The sequence below is a fragment of the Diprion similis genome, chromosome 1 (assembly GCF_021155765.1).
Source record: "Diprion similis isolate iyDipSimi1 chromosome 1, iyDipSimi1.1, whole genome shotgun sequence".
In the NCBI taxonomy this organism is placed as follows: Eukaryota; Metazoa; Arthropoda; class Insecta; order Hymenoptera; family Diprionidae; genus Diprion; species Diprion similis.
Genome location: NC_060105.1, coordinates 5,720,719 through 5,742,911, shown reverse-complemented (window position 1 = coordinate 5,742,911; position 22,193 = coordinate 5,720,719). Strand labels below are relative to the sequence as shown.

At 42.6% G+C, this 22,193-nt stretch overlaps 1 protein-coding gene across 25 annotated transcripts in view; it reads right to left on the bottom strand.

Moving 5' to 3' along the window:
- LOC124416314 (calcium/calmodulin-dependent protein kinase type II alpha chain) overlaps positions 1-22,193 on the bottom strand; it is a 97,784-nt gene that overhangs the window by 34,667 nt on the left and 40,924 nt on the right. For all 25 annotated transcript variants that reach the window (XM_046897356.1, XM_046897275.1, XM_046897249.1 and 22 more), the window contains exons 3-5: positions 16,728-16,787; positions 1,954-2,008; positions 78-216 (exon numbers count right to left, since the gene is read on the bottom strand). In XM_046897356.1, the coding sequence (XP_046753312.1) occupies positions 78-216; positions 1,954-2,008; positions 16,728-16,787 (254 nt within the window). The remainder of the gene's footprint in view (positions 1-77; positions 217-1,953; positions 2,009-16,727; positions 16,788-22,193) is intronic.

Below are 22,193 nucleotides of genomic sequence, written 5' to 3'. Positions count from 1 at the left end.
CGGGAAAAAGAACTTCTGTAGACTCTTATGGCGCACGTCATTTGAGGTGGAATTGTTTAAAATATTCGTTTAACTACCTTGAGATCTCTGTGAACAACGCCGTTGTGATGACAGTGATGAACGCTTTCCAAAATCTGTTGAATACAGTGCGACGCGTCAGCTTCGCTGTAGAACTCTCGTGCAACTATATCTTCGAAGAGTTCGCCGCCGGTTACTCTGCAATGTCATCCAGTGCATGTATGCATCTCACGTTATGCCGGGAAAATTACAAAACACAAGTGAAAAAGCTTGATTCCAGGCGTCGAAATTAATTCAAATGCAGCAGAGGTTGATCGAAAAAATTCCTTGAAAATTTTTGCAAGCCGTGATGAGAAATTATGGTGAATTATCGGACAAGTTCGGACTTTTTTTTCCTCTGGAGAAATTCTTTCCGAGTGGATAATTGTCCACTTTTAGTCCCGATTATTATTTTGAAATGGCGAGATTATCAGCTGACAATTAGAAGCGAGATCACGTAGATTATTTATAGTGAAAAGCTGAATGCCGCTGCATCGTTGAAACTGTAATTATATCGGATCGTCATTCAGTAGCTGTACTTTGTACTTCGCATAAAGGCCCGAGCGATGAAGTTCGATATTGCAGTGAGCGTGAGTTACTATAGAGAGATGTCTTATGCTTCAATCACTTCCTTTCGAACCATTGGATCGTGATAATTATTATATTATTATTTAAAAAAAAAATTTTCTCATTCTTTTCCGTCCCTTTCTTTTCTTTTTCCACGGTGGGCAGTCGTCGGTTGATTGACCACGGATTGAGAAATCTTTTGAGAACAGAATTGGCCCGGTGATCAATTGAACGACGTGTGAACGCGAACAAAGAAAACTCATCGCTGGGCAATAATGAAATTATAATGAAAGACGTCGATCGCGATACGCGCGGCGGGATACGAAACGAACATTCGCCGGGTGTCGAAAGTCCTGCGGGGAGGATCAAATATTGGTATAACTTTTATAACGACAGTTGCATTAGGTATAGTATAGACGGACAATGAAAACTCTACAAATTTAATTATGCGAGTGAAGGGAGAAAAAATAAGACAAATAATGACTCGACTTAGGACCTACTTTCACTTTGGACAATTTTTCATTCCTTGCTCCTCGGCAGCATTTTATACATGTCATGCCTGAGAAATGCTGCGACCATTCGTTTCGGGATACAGTTAGACACTGCAGCAGCAGCAGCTCTTGTAACGTAAAGGACGCAATTTTTAAACTCGATCAAAGACTCGCAGACTCACATCTAACTATCGGTGTAAAGAATAAAAACACATACTTCTGAATGCGGTATAATTGGCGACAATTTTTCGCACCATCTGACGTTGTCCGCAGATATTTTCCTCCTACCGAGTTTTCCAATTAATTTACTCTACGCAAAGAATTTGCATCTCTGTTGAGAGAAAACGAGGTTTCGCACAAACAATATTTACTCATGTGGCATCTCTTTCCTCGAGTACTTATTATTTTTATTTATTTATTTATTTTCGTCAATTCTATCGACGTCGTCAATCAAAAACTCTATACTCTCGAATTCACCGGCAATTTTTTTCCCCCCTCATAGCAGATCAATCTTCCATCCCGGTCGTCTTTTTTCTCTATCATCCTTGTGGGAAAAGTCCGCAGAGTAACCGAACTTGTCAAACGAATTTTTTTTCCTTGATATGCGCTGTTTGGCATGTGTTTTTTTTTTTTTTTTTTTTACTTCTACACTCTCCCTGTGATGGATCTTTTTATTTCAACTACACCGGGTCTATAAGTCGTAACACACGGCTTGCAGAAAATTTCAAAAATGGCGATAGGCAATAACGACAACGACAATGACAATTATAGTCCGAGAAGCCGATAATCAGGCTTCCCACGAATGTAGTAGGTAGGTGTGTGTCCTCTTCATACTCACAAGTCAAAGACCAAGTAGTGAAAGTTTTCTTCTTGTATACTGTCGTGTAATCTTACTGTAACAGAAAATAAAATACAAATTAGGAATCAATTAGTCACAGACGTTACTCATCGATCTCGATCTCGATCTCGATCTCTTGTATTCTTGGAGGTATGTACATGCGATACGTCGGTAATTAGCATGGATCGATACGGTTCGATCGCACGATTGCATCACCCGGTTTACAGGCTAACGACACGTGCTCGCCTTACCGCGGGTGTAACAATCGTGCAATATCGCACAATACATACGTGCGACATGCGTGTTACGCCCGCCTAATTCCACCTGTGTAACTATTTCTTATTTGGACGTTGGTGTGTGTGTACAATGCGAGACGGCCATGAATCCTCCGCTACCGGTTATCGAACAGCATTATTTATCAGGGTGTACATAAATGTTCAATAAATATATACGGAAAGAAGAATATTGCAGATTTTACATCTAATGTGGGGAATGTGAATGAGGACAGCTTGACTTTGGAGTTAAATCTACACCAATTGTGGCAAGAATTAAAAATCCGATAATCAAAGTTGCAGTAGGTTAGGTTAGAAAGATCTACCGTAATTGACGTTGGTAGATCTGACTTCAAAAAAGATGTAAAATCTACGTTACTTATTTCCTGCGTACGTATTGCACAGGTACAGGTATGTGAAATATACGCACGAATTGAAATTCTATTCGCGAATGTGCGCGTTGCTTTGACGTAATGGGATCTCGACGGGAATCTTATCGGGGAAATAAATGTCCCTCAGAAATCCTTTACCCTCGACTGACAGTATCGGCTCAGAGTCTTCGTCCGGAGATAAATAAGACGTAAGAGTGATTCGATTACATCGTCATATTTCCCCTAAGTCTCGGTGTGTTATTGATGCTGTACAAACAGGACTTATAGGTTACACGTGGAGCGGAATAAGAGTGAGAAAAGCGAAACCCTTTCCGCGAAATCTTTCGACGAGATTGCCTATAACGGTCTTTGAAAAATGTAAAATTTGTTTTGCGTAATGCGATCACGTTATTAGGTATATACGATAAAAACGGCGGACTTTTGCGGTCCGAATTATCCATAACACACTTGCGGATGTGGATGGGAAGCCGAGCCGGTACGTTTGGCTGAACTTCTCTGATTGCATAGAACTGCATAGAACTGCATAGAACGGATACATCTGTTTTGTACCAATGGCCGTCACTCAACCGCTGGATAGGAATAGTTGGACGAAGTTGGAGCGTTTCTACGTCAAGTCGTTTACAGTATCAGAGTGTGAAAGTGTAGCTCCGTCGACGGTTTCGACTCCCAATAAGCCCAACAGCCTCCGAGACATTCCGGATGGCAGCTGACGAGGAGCATTTTTATTTCATTACCCGGTATGATGTACCTGCACGTGTTATAGACGAGCCGACGGTGATATGTGTGGTTAATAAGGCGCAGAGGGTGGATGGCGCAGATGGCGTGTGAGATATTGAATATTGAAACGATATTTGGAATAAGAAGAAGAAGAAGAAGAAGAAGAAGAAGAAGAAGGCATCGCTGCGTGACCTCCGCGCCGTTACCTGTGCGAAATTGAATTCTGATCAGACGAACTGACGTACGAGATCCTGCAAATAGACGCTAACGCCGTATCCTAGATTCCGCTGTGAAATTCTTAGAACGCGATTCCCTCCCCCGTAGATTTCCCCAAGGATCAGTATCATATCGTATCTGTCTCGGATGACGCTTAACGTTCACGTTACTCCTTTTCCACAGGGCTCGGTAATTCGCTTCGGGGTGAGAATCGGGGTAATGGCATTTCGTGCAATTATTCTCCCAGCGCCACCTTCGACGATTCACGGTTACATACGCCTCGGAAGGTTTTTACTCGCTGTCAGAATCAGTTATTACAAGTGAGAAAGACTGGAAACTAAATTTTTCTGCATGGTTACACCGATGCTGTTACACATGCTTAGTTGAAAAATCTATCCAGCTTCATTTGATTTTCTGATCCGCCAGTTTGTGTTCCGACTTTATTTATCCCGGATGAACAATCTACATCCGGTAGATCGAACCTCCTTTTTCCGTTAATCTAGGCGAACGTATGACTGATTAACGATGAGACGAAGTTTGAACTTTATCGTCTATGATGGAGCCGCGCTTTAATCGAGCATCGAGGTGATTACTTTTTTAATCCTTTTTTTTTCTTCATTTTTAATCGGCTCGCGTTGATACACGTGAATTTCTGGTAACGAAGTCGTCGTCGCATCATGGTTCAATGTTCCCCTCCCCAACCCACGTCATATTATTAAGTACACGAAGGGATTCGTTTTAATCCCACATTTGATTCTGAATTTAACGAACTAGAAACGCAGGCGTCAAAGGATATTCGATATTCTCGTTGCTGCTGCTGTTAGAGACAGACTCCCTATGGCTTCGTTCCGCTAATTATCGACGAGAATCCCGCACAGGGATATCATCCACGTGACGTCAGGGTGCAGCGTAATCACGGTCCAAAGCGATCCTCTCTAAGAACCACTTTCAACTTGTATAAATCGTAAAAAGCACGTCAGCATCGAAAGTATGCAGACTAGGGTCGTCGTTTAATGGAAGATGAGGTTGGATGGTGATAAACCGGCAACCAAATGTAGAAAGAATTGCTCTCTAATTTTTTGCAGATTTTTATTCTCAGCCCTTAGTCTGCCTGTAGATCGTATATTCCATACGAGTCGTTGGTGTTTTAATTTAACATATTATTTTTCAATCATTGTTCAAGCTATAAAACGTCGTATGTTATACTTTTTTTAATCTACGTTGAATTTCAAATCGTCGTTATTTTCTATTGTATAGGAAAAAGATGTGATGTATGGACAATTCCATTCTAATGCTCAAGAATTAAGTTTATTTATCAAACCAAACAAAAAAGGTCAGCAGGGAGATTCACGGCTCGAAATGAAAATCTGAAAATTTAGAATTGTTTTTTCTCATATTTAAAGCCCATCTACGACCATCCAAGATTGAAATTCCAAAAACAAAAAAACTATCTAACGACCACCTTAACGCAAAAGTTCGAGCAGTGAGTAAAAGTGATCTTTACCACATTATCTTTCACGGTTTACCTCGATGAAGAAACGATTTATCGTACGATTATCTCCGAGCACGCAATAGTTTCATCAGCTTTACGCGATGAACGATATTCGAAAGTTCCTACCCTCACACCCCTCCACCCTGGATTAAAAATTTTCCCGAAAGTTCAAAACCGGGGGTTTAATTTCTGTCCCCGAGTCTCCGGGAGCAGATTACGGACCCCCAACAATGCCAGGACATCTCGTTAGCGAGGTTTTGTCTCGCGATCTTTGATGCGGTTGATTCGCGAAAGCGATCGATGCGATTTCCTTGGAAGTAGGATTAAAAAATGAATAATAACGAGAGGGAGAGAGAGAGAGGATGAGGAAAAAGGGATGTTTCCAATGGCTCTCCTCCGATCCGTCGAAGCTGTTTTGCACATCCCAAGTAACTTCTTCACCCTTTGCGACGGAGCGCAATTTGAGACCGGCCGGTTTCGACGCGTGACGAGCCGTGTAATTTGGATATATTTCTTGCCTCCGTCAGAGCGGCGAGGTACAGAATATTTGACAGTATATATTCGTCGCCGAGCACCGTGCGCGGGTTAATTTATCGTGAAATTGAGCAGGCTTGACGAGTGTCGCGGGGCGCCGCAGCTCTCTGCCATTCACAATCAGATTCGTCTTGCAATTTTTTGTGTTCACTCTATATACGCACGTCAAAACCATTCCACGTCAGTCGCGCGGCGTGTTTCAGACGTTGAACTTGTCGTCCCGCCTGTAACAGGTACACCCAGATCGATTTCATAATTTCGTCAATTTCACCGACGGGACGAGGAAGAGAAAGATGGCGAATGAAAACCTGCGTCCATTATAATTTCCATAAAATTCTAACCGACTTAAATCGGAAATATTTTCACATATTATGGTGTAAAAAATTTACTTCAAACTTTCATACTTCCAAAACTATGTCACCACTTTGCGCGCAGGATATAAAATCCTGTACGTTGCTCAACGCGCGATGTCCTCGCGGCTTGAATTATTTCACATTATATCTATTTCATAAACCCGTTGGCACGTGCGAATTTGTTCGATGATATTTTACGATCGTAAATGTATACCTCTGTGTACTGCTACTAAAAAAAAAAAACGGGTGATAAAAACCTGGTCGCCATACTCGAGTATGTATTTAATTCAGCTATATACGCGTGTTGTACGAGTTGTAAAATAATTACTCAATACATACGACGGACGGCTGTAATAACTTGTATACAAGTAATTTTTACCCCATCGGTATATACACGTAACGTATTTATTTATGGGCCGAGTAAATTATGCAAATTTAATGCTTCTCGACTTCGAGTGTACACCGGATATATATATATCATATATACATATTTATATATATAAACACACGTATTTAAGTGCTCATATTATATACATATATCGTGTATTCTGCAGAGACGGGGAAAAAAGATCTTTCAAATTATTCGTTACAAGGTGGTAGGACTAAATCAATACCCATATAATATACTGGGTACGAGCTATACATGCGCATCGTTTTTTTTCTCTCCTTTTTTTTCAGATATCAGTTTTTCCACTCCACTGTTAGAACGTTTGCCTTACGCTTCACATGAAACTCCAATTAACTGACACTAACTTTTGATCTGCGATTTCTTCTTGTGAGAATAACGAATATCTCAAATCGCGCACATGGAAATACTTTTCGCTAATAAAAATAGGGATATGAAATTTTATTGTCGGTTTTGCCCGTATCGGATTTCTAAAACGGCCAGTCTAGTCCAGAAGTGGATAAATTGTTTCAGCCGTTATATGATATACGGTCGGCAAAAGACTCGATCTAAATTACTAATTGCAATATTGTAAAAGGAGAGATTACATCGTCAAACGCAAGATCTTGTTTATCTCTCGCACCGGATCGGATACGGATTTACAGTATGTGAGAGGGAGAGAGAGAGAGACGGAGAAAATAATACCAATCGAACAGCAGGGCGTGGACCTAATTTGGAAAATGATCATTTGAACGCGCTTTTGTAATGCTTTGGAACGATGATTGAAAGGCCAGACTAGACACTGTGTGGTGATAATATAAGGCGAGTGCTTTAGAGTTTAGAAGTACACAAGGAATCTCGAGTGACACGTGTCTGTCTAACGATAAGTCGTCTCGCTCTTATATGCAGGTCATTTGAATATTCAGATTTGAGCAGATATGCAGATTTGGAGCGGCGAATTCAACCGGCGGATCTAATTAAGCGACGTTCGCGGCAGACCTCGGATACAACATTCTTCAACGCTCCTTCCCACAATCCTTCGTCAGGATCTTACGTAAACACGCCTTGGATCGTCCGTTTAACACATCAGCGCAGAAATGGATTCAATCCGGATTTGAATCGACGGAAGTTTCTCGCAATTTCTGTACCATTTCCGCTACTCGACCCTCGCATTACCGGAGTTTAAAGTGGACACTTGGATGACTCGAGAGCTCTCGATCGCCTAACGATTCCCTTCCAGTTCTCTAAGATCGGTCGCGATCACTCGAGCACGAGTCTTAAAGCAAGGAGAATCGTTTGACACGAATCCCTTCGCGGCTAACTTCGTAAATGGGTTTTAAACTTACTATGGTGGATTAATTCGTTTGAAGTAGTGATTGATGCCACCTGTGTGCGAAAAGAAGATACGAGACTGAAAATAAATTGACCCGAATCGATTCTCTCGACAAGGAGAAAACCCCGGTGAAAAGGGAAGAACGATGGTAAAATCGTTCCGAAGCACCGTCATTTGTCCAAGTCTCACCTTGCGAGGTGAGGTGTCTGCCTTTTTGACACGTCGTCAAAACGATCGATTGTCTCATCGGCGAAAGGAACGAATTATTTACGACCTCGTCGGCGGGGACGAAACGCCCTTCATCCCAACAACTCCCTAAGGCGTCCATTAGCCAGTCAATCTCATCATCATCGGTGTGTTTATGCAATGTATATGCAATTTCATACCGTCCTCTTAGCCCCGGGGTCGAAGATGGATTAAAAATTTAAGCATACCGCCTTGGACTACCTAAGCAATCAGACACGCGATTTTGTCGTAAATAGTATCTTTCAAATTTCGATTTTCGTTTCTCATCGTTTTGCAGAAAATGTTGGAATCCCTGCAAAATTGAACACTGAAAAAAATCTTCAACGCTTTGTATTAGTACTATGTCAATGACAGATGGACGGACAGACGACGAGAAAAATGGATACACAGGAATCTGAGTGATAAAAGTCTCGCTACGTATAAGCGAGAAAGAGAGTGAGAGGGGGAGGGAGAGGAGGAGAAGTTGAACGAGAGAAAGGCCGGGGAGAGAGAGAGGGAGGAGAGAGGGAGGAGAGAATGTACGGGCGAGTATTGATCTGCATTCCGAGCGCTGGGAACCTTTGTCTACCGTTGCTTTAAGATGCTGCTTGCTGCTGCTGCTGCTGCTGCCTGCTTTAAGGGCTTCGGCTACAAGGCGTTGTTCGGCAAACCGAGCCCTCTTAATTCATGATTTCCCTCGGGATTCGGGTAAATATTACACGTTGGAAAACGGACGGGATCTGGGATCCACGATTGTTGTTTTGCCCGTTCGTGGAAAATATATCCAGCTGTGTGGATAAAATGAATGAATTAATTAATCAATCTCCGTCTCAAGGAAACGAACGAACAAAGTGAAATTCTCATAACGTACTTCATCATTCGGATGTAATTAAAAAAGAAAACCCCCGAAATCATTAAAGCGCGTTAATTATTCGTTTCTGGAATGGAAACGAAGCAAGAGGCTGAAAATCTCGCGAGAGGTGTGAAAAGTTCTTGGGGTGGTTGCCGGGTTTGGATGGGAGTCAAGAATATAGTCGTGACTTATGGCCATTCCTTCTTGTTTTCGTAAACCCCGAAAAATGGGACGGTCGATAGCCGTTCTCTCGTTGCCGAGATTGCGAATCTTCCTTTGAATCTCGAGTCTCGTTTGTTATCAGAAATCGTGCGACCTTTTCCGAATGCTTGAACTTTATTGAACGTGCAAAAAGACGAGTAGAGAAATCCTTCCCACTGTGATACATGATGTGTATTGACGAGTAGCCACAAATACACGAAATGCCCCTTTAAGCAGCCGTCGTGATGAACTGGTCCTGATTGGTTGTCGTCTGTCTCCGTGTCTCGTTACGGTTAACAACCGGTCACCGACTAAAAACTAACTAGGCCTTAGAACGAGAATGCAAGGCGCCTGGTGCGAGCTGATTTATTCTCCACCGCACAATATCGCCGATGTCAATTCGCCTTGCTGATCTCTGTAACAAGCGTAGAAACTTGTGCAAGCTCCTTCCGATAACCAATTGGTCCGAAGCTTCTAGCTTGTTTCAATCGGTACTTTTCACCCAGTTAATTGAGTGATAATTATCGCGAAGTACCAACGGAATAGATTCGTCTTTGAGTTCTACTTCCTTGACGTCGAGCAGCGCATGCATCGCCACTACCAAAGACTCTCTACCAGTTGGACTTGGAAGTACATAGTCGACACAGTCCTGAGTAAATACTTCTGTCGCATAGTCGAAGTCGATTAGCTATTCCGTTCAACCGCAATGCGACTAACTTAGCATGATAGTTATAACACCTGCATCCTCCTCCTCGAAAGTGTGCATCCGTGCGCAGTTTACTGAGTTTAACCTTATGAATGCGGACTGATGAAATAGGCGACAGATATTTCCTGGTCCCTTTTTGCAGTGATACTTGAATGAATTTCGTCAAGCTGTTGGAAGTTGAGGGTTAGATGGGCTCTTTAACGTGGCAATTTTCAATTTTCAATTTCAATTTCTCCTGGGACCACCGAAGGGTCAAGTTCCGCTCGAAGAATTTCTCCGGGGGGAATATTCATTTCAATCTACATGCAAGTACCTCGACACTGGGTAACTGGGTATTCAGCCTAGCCTGCAAACAAGACTCTGAAGAGCTAGGACGTAGGGGTGCCTTCTAGGGCTGCCAGCCACGCGGTACCTACGTAATCTCTCTACCATGCCACGCTCTCGCCTGACCGCTTCACTCGATTCTACACATCGTCGCTTTTCCACACGCCTTGCAGGTGTAACCCTGATTTATTTATATAATAATAGGTGTACATCCCACTGCAGCTGTAGTATGAATTGACCTTGTTACACGCAGTGGAAAATGTTCGAAAGAGCCGCAGCACTCGACGCGGACCAACGCTTCTATATCGCCTTTTACAATCTCTCTGTGAGCTTGTTTCATCTCACTCGATCAAGTCTTCCTCCGCCCTTCATAATTTTCGATTAACATTCACAATGAAAATACATGTTCTCCGGTACTGCACAAATATATTTAGTGCATCCTTTTTGCGATTAGATAATTTCACCTAGTTTTTTGTTTATACAGTTCAAGTATTCAATTATATGTATTATGTTCAACCGGAGTAAAGTTCGAAGTGTCAAGTATCGCAGAGACTAAATATTAGTGTAACGAAGAAGGAGAAGAACCATATTGAAGCCTCATGAATTTGCCCTTTGAACGCTCTATCCATAAATGTGTATTGAATTGATACATGAAGAGGAAAGTCTCGGCAGGAAAACTTGTAAATACTCATCTCAACGACGAGTGATGTACGACTAGGTTATTATGCCTTCAGTTGAGTGCCATTCGCGATTCGATCGTGAATAAGAGAGACCCTCTCTGTACGCGCACAGTCCGAAGGCGGAGTAGTAATGGTCGTTGTCTATGCTGCAATTTAGACCAAAGACGTGTAACGACGTTGTCTGGTATATATATACAAGCGCATTTACGTAATATACTATAGACAGACGAGAAGTTACCCCGTAGGTTAAACCGACCGTGCAAAACCATCGCCGTGTGTGCCAGGCTACGTTTACCTTCGTACACAGAAACGTGATGCTTGTATGTATGTATGTATGTATGTATGTATGTATAATATGTATGTATATCTATTTGTCCGAGGTATACGCTGTTTCCACTACCGTGTCGCCCGACAACTTCTTGTGTAGAATAACCTGCAACCGACCCTCCTGTCTTCCTACGCGAGTATATAACCCGAGATGAATATTTCAATTACAAACTACAGAGTCACGCACCCTGCAAGCACGTGATAGCGGATAAACTTTTTGGAAAAGCAACCGTCGCCTAGAGCTGTTTGTTAAACAGTTCTAGCCGTTACCATTAAGCAAGCAAACATAGACGGTCACGTTTAAACGCCTTGAGTTCTTGTCCAGATTAATTATCACTTTTTGATTATTTGTCGATTTCACGGCTACTAGGTATGGTGGTAGTAATTAGTCGAGGGAACTCTTATTAGTAAAATGACTCGAGGGAACAATAGAAGGTAAAACAAAAAAAAAAAAAAAAAAAAAAATACAGTCCATGGTGGAGAAAATTGTTTAAACAGTTTGAGCTGACGTTCGAATTCCTGACGCCGAGAACTCGTTCTCAGTTCTTATACACTTGTTTGGGTCTAATTAACTGCCTCCTCTTATGGCGATGGTATTGGAAAAGAAAGGAGATGAAAAAAGACGTTTTTTCTAGCAATTGAATGCGGTGATTAGTTTAACCGTCGGTCCGATATTGCGTGCCTAGATAATATTCTCTCTTCTTCTCGATAGGCAAGAATTATATCAAAACTCTTTCAAGTATCCAATCAACTACGTGTAACGAGTAAAATCAGTTCCATTTAACCTCATTTATTTCGAAGCACCGTAGTCGAAGAATCGTCCGAGTAATTATGGGCCGTGCGCGGTTTCCGTTATGCCAAACTAGACGCGCAGCTACTGTAATTCGACAAATTGGGGTCAGGATAAGTGCATGCAGGCGTAATAAATCGAGCATAAGTACATAGTAACTTGAAGCAGATAATCGACTCGCAATTGAGGCCGTAACTACTACAATCCCCCCTGCGACTCCGACTTCTTATCTATCCGCCACACTGTGCAGGGAAATCAACGATACCCGAGTCTTCGCGTGGTGAAGGATTCGCCATTATCAAACTGATGGATTTTAGGATGGGGAGGGTAAGAAAGGGGAAGCAGAGAAGGGGAAAAAATTGCGCAAAAAAGCATTTCTTACGTGACGATAATCGCGTGGAAAACCCGGCCTGTAAAAATATCTATACCTATATGTTTACTAATACAGGTGAAAACGATTGATGATGATCGGTGGCTGTATACATACACAATATTGACAAAGATGTAGCGTTAAAATTGATTAAGCCCGGAACTCTTTGCCGGGCTGATAATCTCGTTCACCTTACACAACAGCGTCGAGACGTCTTGTCGTCGTCGTCGTCGTCGTCGTTGTCGTCGTCGTCGTCGTCGTCGTCATAGCCTTGGCATTTTCCTTTTGTATCGAGGATATAGCTCCCATGTAAGAGACGGCTATGTATAATACATGGTCCCGAACTTGTATACATGCTGCACCGACTTGCGGCGTCGTTTACTCACGGTTACGAGAGGCGGGTTCGTATACCCAGTCGAACTTTGGTCCCGTTATGAAATTGACCAACGGAATCGTCTGAATAGTATAGAATTCTCCGAGGGAATAGGGAATAGGTTTAGGAATTGCTGGGATAGGGATGAGGTATGGCGAAGAGGTTCCCCAGGATTTCAGGAGAATCCACTTTCGGCACGGATGAATTCCGCGGGATCACTTTTCCACCTACATCCTCCTCGCACTTCACACCCTTCCTTCGCCGTCTTCCACTACCTTCGTCTCTTTTCGCGGATTTTGTTGATTTGCCGCGGAGCTTATATCCGACGAATTTCAAAAGGCGGTGCGGGAAGACCCTTCCAACATTCTCGCTTATCCTATTATCGTTTCTCATTGTGTCGGATTCACCTGCTGTGCGAACCATCTTCGACGAATATTATACCTCAGGTCCCGTGAAAATCACGCTATATCTGTGACCTTGAAGCTTCTCCAAAGGGTGGAGTATTCCGCCACCTGAAATCCTGCTTATCTTTCGATTTTAACCTCGCGACGACATGTTCAAGATCAAAACTGGTACTTGATGCAAGTCGACGATCAAACATGGCCGAAACCAGCACGTGCAAACGGATAATAAAAAATCAGTAACCAAGTTCTTATCTCCGTGGTGATGGTGATACAAACTTTATTCCTCACATTTGAGCCGCACTTTCGAGAGAAGTTCGACGATGCAATATAACCGTAAACGGGGCAGATTAACGGCTCCAACGTGACATTTCTGGTTCCTTTATCACGCTCCTCAGAGTTGTCAGCTTACGTCCCTCGTCCACATGCAGCGGCATAGTCCTGATGGTTCAGCTCTTCGTGGGATAGGATTCGTGTTTGTGTCAAGGATCGAGAGATCCCGAGAATAAGACGGAAGGAGGGGGAAACTACGTTATACCTGTTGACTGAAAGTCTCTTGATTTATTTCACGCCTCGAGTCATCCGTGAAGAGACGGCCGTGGATCGCGGGTGACGTGGAGCGATTATTACGATGGAAAAAAGAGACATATTCGAAGGGACTTGGCCTCGATTCAATATACACAGCTCTTATTAATCCAACCTTCCGAAAATCCAAAAGAAATTTGTTGACGCAGAAAATACGTTAACGGACGAATTTACAAGAAGGAAGAATAAATCATCATCTACTGGTTATATAAAGTAGGAATTGTAAATCGCACATTTCCAACGAAGCGAAGTTAACCAAATCCGGTGTTACTCGATGCGAGACTGAAATTCTCAGGGATGTTGCGTCATTGCATGGAGAAAACTCGAGCGGGTAAAACTACCCTGAAAAACACGTGACGATTCTCATGCGGATGAACGGACGAGACGCGTGCTGCTGGTAGCTGGGAGAAAATGTGGGCTTATAACAATGGCCCAGATTCCTGGAAACTCCGAGCTCTTTAGCTTACACCGAGGCACTCATGGGGAGAGAATCGAGGTATCTGTATCCTACAGAAATACCACGAAACACGCGAACCTTCTGCGAAATCCGCATCGAGAGAGGAAAAAGGTAAGACAAAAAGTAACCCTCTGTATCCGGAGATGCCTACGCATTCCTTGGACCTTAGACGAGCTCCTGCATATTTCCATTCTAGGTATCCTAGAGGGGTAAAAGTGAAAAGGTCCTAACCTTCGACACGTGCCAAATTATATCCGTGGCTTCGAAGCTCGATATTTTTCGTCACATTACGATAATTCGATAATTCTTCGAGAATTATACGATATGGTGGTCCTGGATGTCTTTGAGGTCCTGGAAATGTCCTTGCAGACCAATATGAAGAGAGAACATTGCGGGACAGTATAGCTGAAGAAGGGTGCGGTGGTTTCCTTCCTAAATTCAGATGTATAACTCCGAGTCGGAAATCATGGGAATCACATGAAAGGGAAGCAGTCGCTTTTCACAAACTTCTCACATCTTGTTTAGTTAAGAAAGCCTGATGGGAAGAATTTTTCTCGTTATCGTCTGATATTTGACGTTGGTATTATCTATGCTATACCTGTAAAGAAAAAATTCCGAGTAAACAGTTCCGACGTAACTTACTATATATCAATTTTCCGTGACGTAAGAAATTCCGTATTTTCGTGAAAGGCGCACGAGCAAACAGAGGTCAAAGTGAACTTGAAAAGTTTCTCTATTGCTCTTGAAACACGTTCGTTTGAACAAAAAGAAGGCAGGAGAGACGATTGCGTGCGCGAATATATTTCATCGAATTCCTATTCATCGATGCAATATTCGTTTTCAGTGGCGAAGAGTTTGGGCAAGCGATACACGTTTTACGCCACAGGTGCTAAGTGAAGAAAGTTGGATAATGGCGTTTTTCACAAAACGCAGCGGCATTGAGCCCTGCGGAAGGGGTGGCAGAAACACGCTGCAACAGATGCTCTCGAGTGCTTTGTTATTCGGTTCGTCTTCTTGTTTTCCCTTTTCTCCGCCTTTTCTATTTTACTACAAAATCCCGTCACGTGTCCACAGTCGCGGTTCAAAGCACGTAAGTATACACATGCAATACAATACGTATTTTCTCGCGGATCTTCTTCGTCTCTGCCTCGTGCTTTGTACCTTATGATTTGCCTCCCGCCTTTTGTCCATCGTTCATATACGAGCCACTTCATTTTGAATCCGTTGCTTCTGTTATTCTGAAGCTTAAAAGAAAAAAAGTCTTTCCAACAAGTTATACTCGTGATTACATTTGAACGTGGCATTACCGTTTACATTTACATTACGTTTACACATTACCAAGTGATTATTAAATCAAACTTTTTTCAATGAGACTTTGGTATGGCGCGACGTACAATTTAATCCAGAGTGAAAAGTGAAGCGAACAATTCAGTTCGTGGACCAAAAAACTTTTCAACGAAAATATTTGCTTTCGTTTATCCCGTGCGATACGAAGATGATAATTACGCTTGTTCTTGTATTTTTTGATGAAAAAAATTTCGTCCGTAGGTTTCCATCGAATGCGAATAGATCCGATCGGGCCTCCAGCCAAACCTGAAGCCAGCCGGCTTAGTCGAAGCCAACTTTGCCCTCTAACTAAGCGAAAGTAATATCAAGTTTCGCATTGCTTCAAGCGATCTTCTTCGTCAACTCTTTGTATTCCTGTTTCTCTCGTATTAGTCGCAGACCGTGTTAATCCCAACAACTTTGCGCACGGTCATCATGTTCCATTACATCCTTTGGAAACTGAGCAGTTCCGTTTCCTCGCTAAATATAAGTAAATATCTCAAATCAAAAAAATATCTCAAGAGCATGCCAACAACTTGTAAAACCTCCAGCGTTACTCGTAAAAGTAAAAAACAAAAAACAAACGATTATTCGTAAGTTCGTTACAAGTGTGAATATCAAGTGTCGATTGCACGTGAGTTACATGTGAGAGTCGTGTTCGAAGCGTGGCGAATTTGTTCTTCCCTCTCTTCGTCTTTTTGGTTCTCCTTTGGCATCTCTCTTCTTCGTCAGGACAGTGAATGGAGGTGAAAATATAGTAGGATGCTCATTGATTCCCTCGGCAAATCCTGGCTAACCGTGACTCTGTCCAATTTGGCGATGTCGGTTGTCAGTCTGGATATATAAGGCTAACAAGCCGCGGATAGAAGACGCGTGTTATAGCAAGTAACACAACGCTGCACGCTGACAAGATCACAATAAAGTGGCGACCGACAAGTTTCGACATTTTTATTGATCAAGACCAGCCCCCTATCTGATTTACCGCTGATCGACGACGCCGCTCTCTGACCGTCAATGTATTCCGATTCGTAAACCGCCATACATATATATATATATATATATATGTATATATGCATGTGTTTGTACATTACAGTCGACGCGCTCAATCGGCCTGGATCGATCGATAGTCCTCGTTTCTTTCAGAATCAGGTTCAGCAATAGAATAATCATTTCTCTAATCGTTTCCCGTCCTCGAACGAAGACCCAAAGTCTCGTCCAATGGATTATAACATATATACATATAGAATAAGGTATACAGGAATAACACATTTCCATAATTGCTCGATTCTTGTCGCTACCTTTCGCGGCAAACATTTTATTATACCGTCTATAAGTTGTGGACCTATATCCGTAAGAAATATCCATAAAACGTCTTTGATTCCGGCTCGAATAAGAAAGAGAAACAGGTGGAGTTAGGATTCTATAGAATTATAACACTAGTATAGGTGATAGTCAGACTTACCGATATTTGGATGCTGTAGTTTTCTGCATATCCGGGCTTCTCGTTCAAGTTTTTGAAAATCTGAAACATACAATTTGTATTTTTAGACCATTTCTTTCCCTCTTCGAAACGGCTCTTCTCAACAGTAGAAGGAAACAATTTTGACGAACGAGAGAGGGTTGAATGTGATGATTACTTTTCACTCTTCACAGGTAAAACGGCAAAAATTAATTCCGCAGAGCAAATAAGTCGCGTTGTAATTCAACTTGTGCAAATTGACAATCAGGACGTCTTTGTCGAGGTCTCGTCTTGCTCCGAAGGTAGCAAGAAGAAGATGGGAGTCGAAGGCATCGGGTTTGCAGCTGTATAACTAACGAGGTTCGATAGAAGCGCTTTTTGCACCCGCAGTCCCGGTACTGAGCTTTCTCGTGTTTCTCCCTTAGACAATTTACGCTTCCACCTCAATCTCCACTTCATTTACCATCTCAATTTCCGTTCATCCATTTCACCAGTCCCATACACAGGATCAAAGCAATCTCTGGCTTCTCAGAAATCGATCCATCAATCGATTCTGCCGAGACGTTAAGCTCAACCAGCTCTAATAAAAACTTTCGAATCTCGTAAGACGACGTTCCGTTGTAATCATATTTTCACGGGCTATATTCTGCGCCCAATTTTTTTACCCGGTTATGAAAATTATCATCGAAACGATCTAACGATCTGCTCCACCAGGGGGGGAAGCTGGTGCGAAGGACGTTTGATCCCAAAGCTGTGCGCATTTTTCCGCAACATTAATTCTCAAAGTAGGCGGTGTTCTTTTTTTCTTCTTTCTCCTTCCTTTTTTCCATTCCGTGGCTTAGCGGGGAGAGAACCATTTGCCGGGTCAGTACCCAGCGACAACCTGCAGGATCATCCAAGGCACCGAGTGGCGAACCCAGCGTTTCTTCGTCGGTTTTAGCTCCGTGAAATTTATCCCGTAGATACCTAGATTCTCTTCTTCTTTTTTCTCTTCTCGTTCCATTTTATATACAAATACCTTATGCCGCAGTTCCTCCCCGAGGTGTACTCCCTTTTTTGTCGCAAATTCTCGTCTCTCTCTCTCTCTCTCTCTCTCTCTCTCCTTCTCTGTCTCATATTCGAGGTAAAGTATATCATTATTATCATTCCGTTTCTCTTCTTATTTTACCTCTCCGTCATTTTCATATACTGTAGCTATATTGTGTCTGTACGTCCCGCCGTTTTCTATTACCTACAGATATATATATGAGTGTAATTTAACTTGCGTATACAGCAGGTGCACACGGTAAATATTATACTTCTCGTGCTCGAGACGCGACGATCGCAATATGTCTGCGTATATTTTCATCGAAACATCCTTCTCCAAAGCTGAAACGTACACACTCGAGAGTTCACCCTTTTCTATTCTGCGTAGACGCCCGACTTCCAGAAACGTGATATTTTGTATTTACTCAGCGACGTCTCGAGAGTCTTTTTCAAGAGAATTTTCCGATTGGCATACCTCATACTTTTGCAAATGCCAGATTTTGTGTAATGTAGTTCATCTCGTGTACGTACTCTACGCACAGCATGTACCTCCCTGAAGAAAAAAAAAATATCGCTTTCCTGCTTTTTACTCTCAATAATTGACGTAACATACCTGTAGAGATCGAGACTTTCGCTAAAACGGCATATTTTATACAGGATTCCTAAATTCTTGGCATCTCGCCCTTCATCTTCTTGGTAAGTTATCAAGGTGTTACGCGAAAATTTCTACAAGTTATTCCGTGTGGGCGACCTTTACTTTCACAAATTGGTCGTTTTCCAAGATCTCGCTCTCCTCTCTCTCTTTCTCTCTCTCTCTTTCGAGTGGCGGATCAACCACGCAATTAGCGGTTCGTTTGAAAGCTTCGCTTACGCCGACAGCAGCAGCATAGATTAATCAACGTGTATTCAATAATGGATTCTGGTCGGTTTTCGCCCCCGCGCGCTCTCGTCGCAGAAAGAATATAAAAACAACGTCCTACAAGTGTACAATAAGGTATGAGGTATGAGGTATAAGGTGAACCCGACGCGTATCGCGTCGACTATCGATGCTGGGTGGCGATTGGACGTTTCCTAAACGGACTTTATTCCCCTTCTAATTGAACTGCGGATAAACGTGCGGCAGGATCTACCACCACTGCAGGCAACGCTCCAGATCGTTATTCGGGCCTTTTAGAGACTGCTCCCTTATGCATGTATGCATGCGCATACTCCACGGAGTTTGCATGGACACCTATGTGTCAAACCCACTACATAGGTAGTTAGAATACTATAGTGGTGGTTGGGTGGTTAGGGTGGCAGCCGCGTCGCGGCGTCAGGTCGAGAGGGCACTGGGGCAAGGCCGACGCCGACGCCGACGCCGACGCCGACGCCGACGTCGGTTTTTGCCACCTTCGGCCACCCCTGCACCCTGCAGCTTTGAAACTCTCCCCGAACGAACGAATTTCCAATTCGAGTATTAATTTGTGTGAAATATGTTCGGCCAATGCCGTTTTTTTTTTATATCTAGTCTCCGTAGCGTGACTTTTTTTTTTGTCAGTTTAAGTTTTTTTTTCCCATTTTTCTTCTTCTTCTTTTTTTTTTTTTTTATTATCATTCGTTTTGAATCCTTTTTTTAATTTTGTTTAACTGAAATGAAATATATTTATACCTTTCATAAAATCGTATATTATTATTATTATTATGAGGTTTTCTACGTCAGATCTACAAATCGAAAATCGTCACCGCTGTCTCTTTTGCAATTGAAGATATTTTTTTTTTAACGCTAGCACCTACTCCCGTTAGAACATTCTTGTGATTTGCGAGTCGTCATCAAAGACAAACATTTACCATCGAAAGTAAAAGTGGTATGAGAATTTTGTCTATTTGAAAAAAAAATGTTTTTTGCCTTTTTTTGGTATTGCATTAACGAGAATAATACACAATATAAAAGATTACTGCGTATAACAAAAGAACACTTGTAACAAATAAATGTAACATACAAGTAACGTTAGAAAACCAAAAAACAATACCAATTAATTAAAAACATTTCAATCGTTATTATTTATTCTTTTCAATAAAAAATGTATATCAGGGGAATTTTTCAGAAAGAGAGCGAGAGAGAGAGAGAGAGAGAGATTACTATAAATAATTATTAATTAAACAGAGATGATAAGGGTTTTTGTTCTGTCGATTTTATATGAAAAATCCCATTAAATACATTGATGATAAAATTGATGTATATAAGGACAGCGTGAGATTAAAATCGTGAGAGAAATTATTCCGCATACGAAAAAATCTGTACAACACGTGTGTATTATGTTTGTATATTTATAATGTGTACAATATTATATACCAGAGCTGTTCCAGGTGGCCGGTGTTATACACATAAACATGTATACATATATGTGTACGACGGACACGTAACGTCACCTTTGACCTTTTCCCTCTCAGCCAGAGCTAATAATTTCCTCTGAAAGCATACTCAGCCGGAGTTTGCGAGGAGTTGGGTTACGAATGAACGCTTTTCGGTGTAGGGTCGTTAACGTAATAACGCGATCCCGAAACGAAGCCGGATGTTTTTGCCGCTATGGCTACCCGAAAGTTCTTCGATAATACACGTGGTGGAAAAATTATCGCAGAACATGGCTCGGGAAGCCCCCTCGGGTTCACCATGCTCGCGATAATTAAACCACCGTTTGTAGTACGAGGTTCCTGGTTGAGTGGTGATCAAGTTATCTCGTGAATTTAAACTGCAGCATCAGTACCGATCGAAAAGAAGACTTTAGAAGAAGCTCGTACGTCGAAGAATAATCTAGTCGTTTCAATAAATGGTAGGATAAATCCTGCATCATCATCATCATCTTCATCGCCGACGCATAAAACTCGTTTTTCCACGTCTTTCAGTCACTGTATAACTCAACTTCCAGGCTAGGTACGCACGTACGTGACCCGGAGGCTAAATTCGTCGACACGCGGTGACTGACGAGAGACGACACGCAACGCGCTCGCATGACAGACCGGAATTTCTTTTACCGGAACGAGAGCAGAAAGAGCCTCGACTCGCTTGGATTCTCCTCTGCCGACAGCTCGAGTTGGCTAAGGTTAGGATCGGCATGCGCCGGGTGAAATGACAAAGTCACCGCATCCATTTGCCATTCTCTCCGTATTCTTCGCACTTTTATTCGTTTTCTTTATCATTTTACTCCGCACATTCGCCGAACGACGCATGTAATCAAGAAATATTCATATTTTTTCAAACACTTGTCTCGGCATCTTGTCTAACGGCTGCCGCTCAGGCTTTACGTAATTTCTAATCACAAGTTGAAGATGAAACCACGCGAATCGGAATTCAATTTTTTCTCTGCAATTTCCGGATGATCCCTCCACCTCTACGCGGGCCTGAGCTGGTTCAAATTCCTGAAATTCGACAGGTTTGATCAACCGTTTTTTCCCAACCCCGTGAATTCCGAAATTGCGTTCGAAACAGGCAACAGCATATACAACCAAGTATATTCCGGATATCGTTCGGGTGGACGAGGAACTCGGTTAATTTTTATGGCGTGTGCTCCGCGAGCACGGCGACCTCGTTTAATATTTCAGGATTGCCAGTATAATTCTTGTGATCGTTGGCAGCATCGATCCAGCGAAAAGACTCAGGGGGGGATGAGGGGTGAAGGTATAAGGGGGCTATTAAAGCAAAACGACATCGCATCGGCTCGTGCTTGGCTAGGTTGCTACATTTACTAATCAATCCTCCAGCGTTACGAGGCGAGCGCGAGTTTTTTCTCTTCGATCTTTATTTTCCCTTCTCCTTTTTTCACCATGCACATCCCCCATTGGCGAACACGTATGGATCCGCATACACAGTCCGGAAACCAACCGTCTCGGGGAGAAATAATCTTAATGGACTCGACGGTTGAACCGTCTGCAAACCCAGGGTTGAAATTTAGCGAATTGGAGCAAAGCCGAGTCGAGTCGAGGCGAGTCAAGAAATATCACTGCCGAGTGGTTATAACTTGGAAGGACGATCGGGGTGGTCGAGATCCGTATCGACCAACCATCTGAGAAAGGCTTCTCTGTCGCTTTGGCACAATGCACTCTCCCTCTCTCCCCATCTTACTACTTTCACCCGGTAAATTTTACTGGGGGGGGGGGGGGGGGGGGGGGGGGGGGGTATAATTTATAACGAGAAAGTCGAACGGCGCGTGGAGTAAAGGACCAACCAACTCCAAAGCTGTGAATATCAAAGTGTCGTATGATAATGTAAAGTTGTGACGCGCAGCTGAGAGAGAGAGAATTTGACAAACTCTTGGTTTACAGGTCGGCGAAGTTGCATGACTCTAGTAATTATGTTACGATTCGAGGGAGTGTGTAAACTGAAGTTTGGCAAGTTTTGCGGCAAACTCATGCGATGGGAAGGGTAATAATAATAATAATAAATCTGAGCAAGTGGTAAAGTAAACC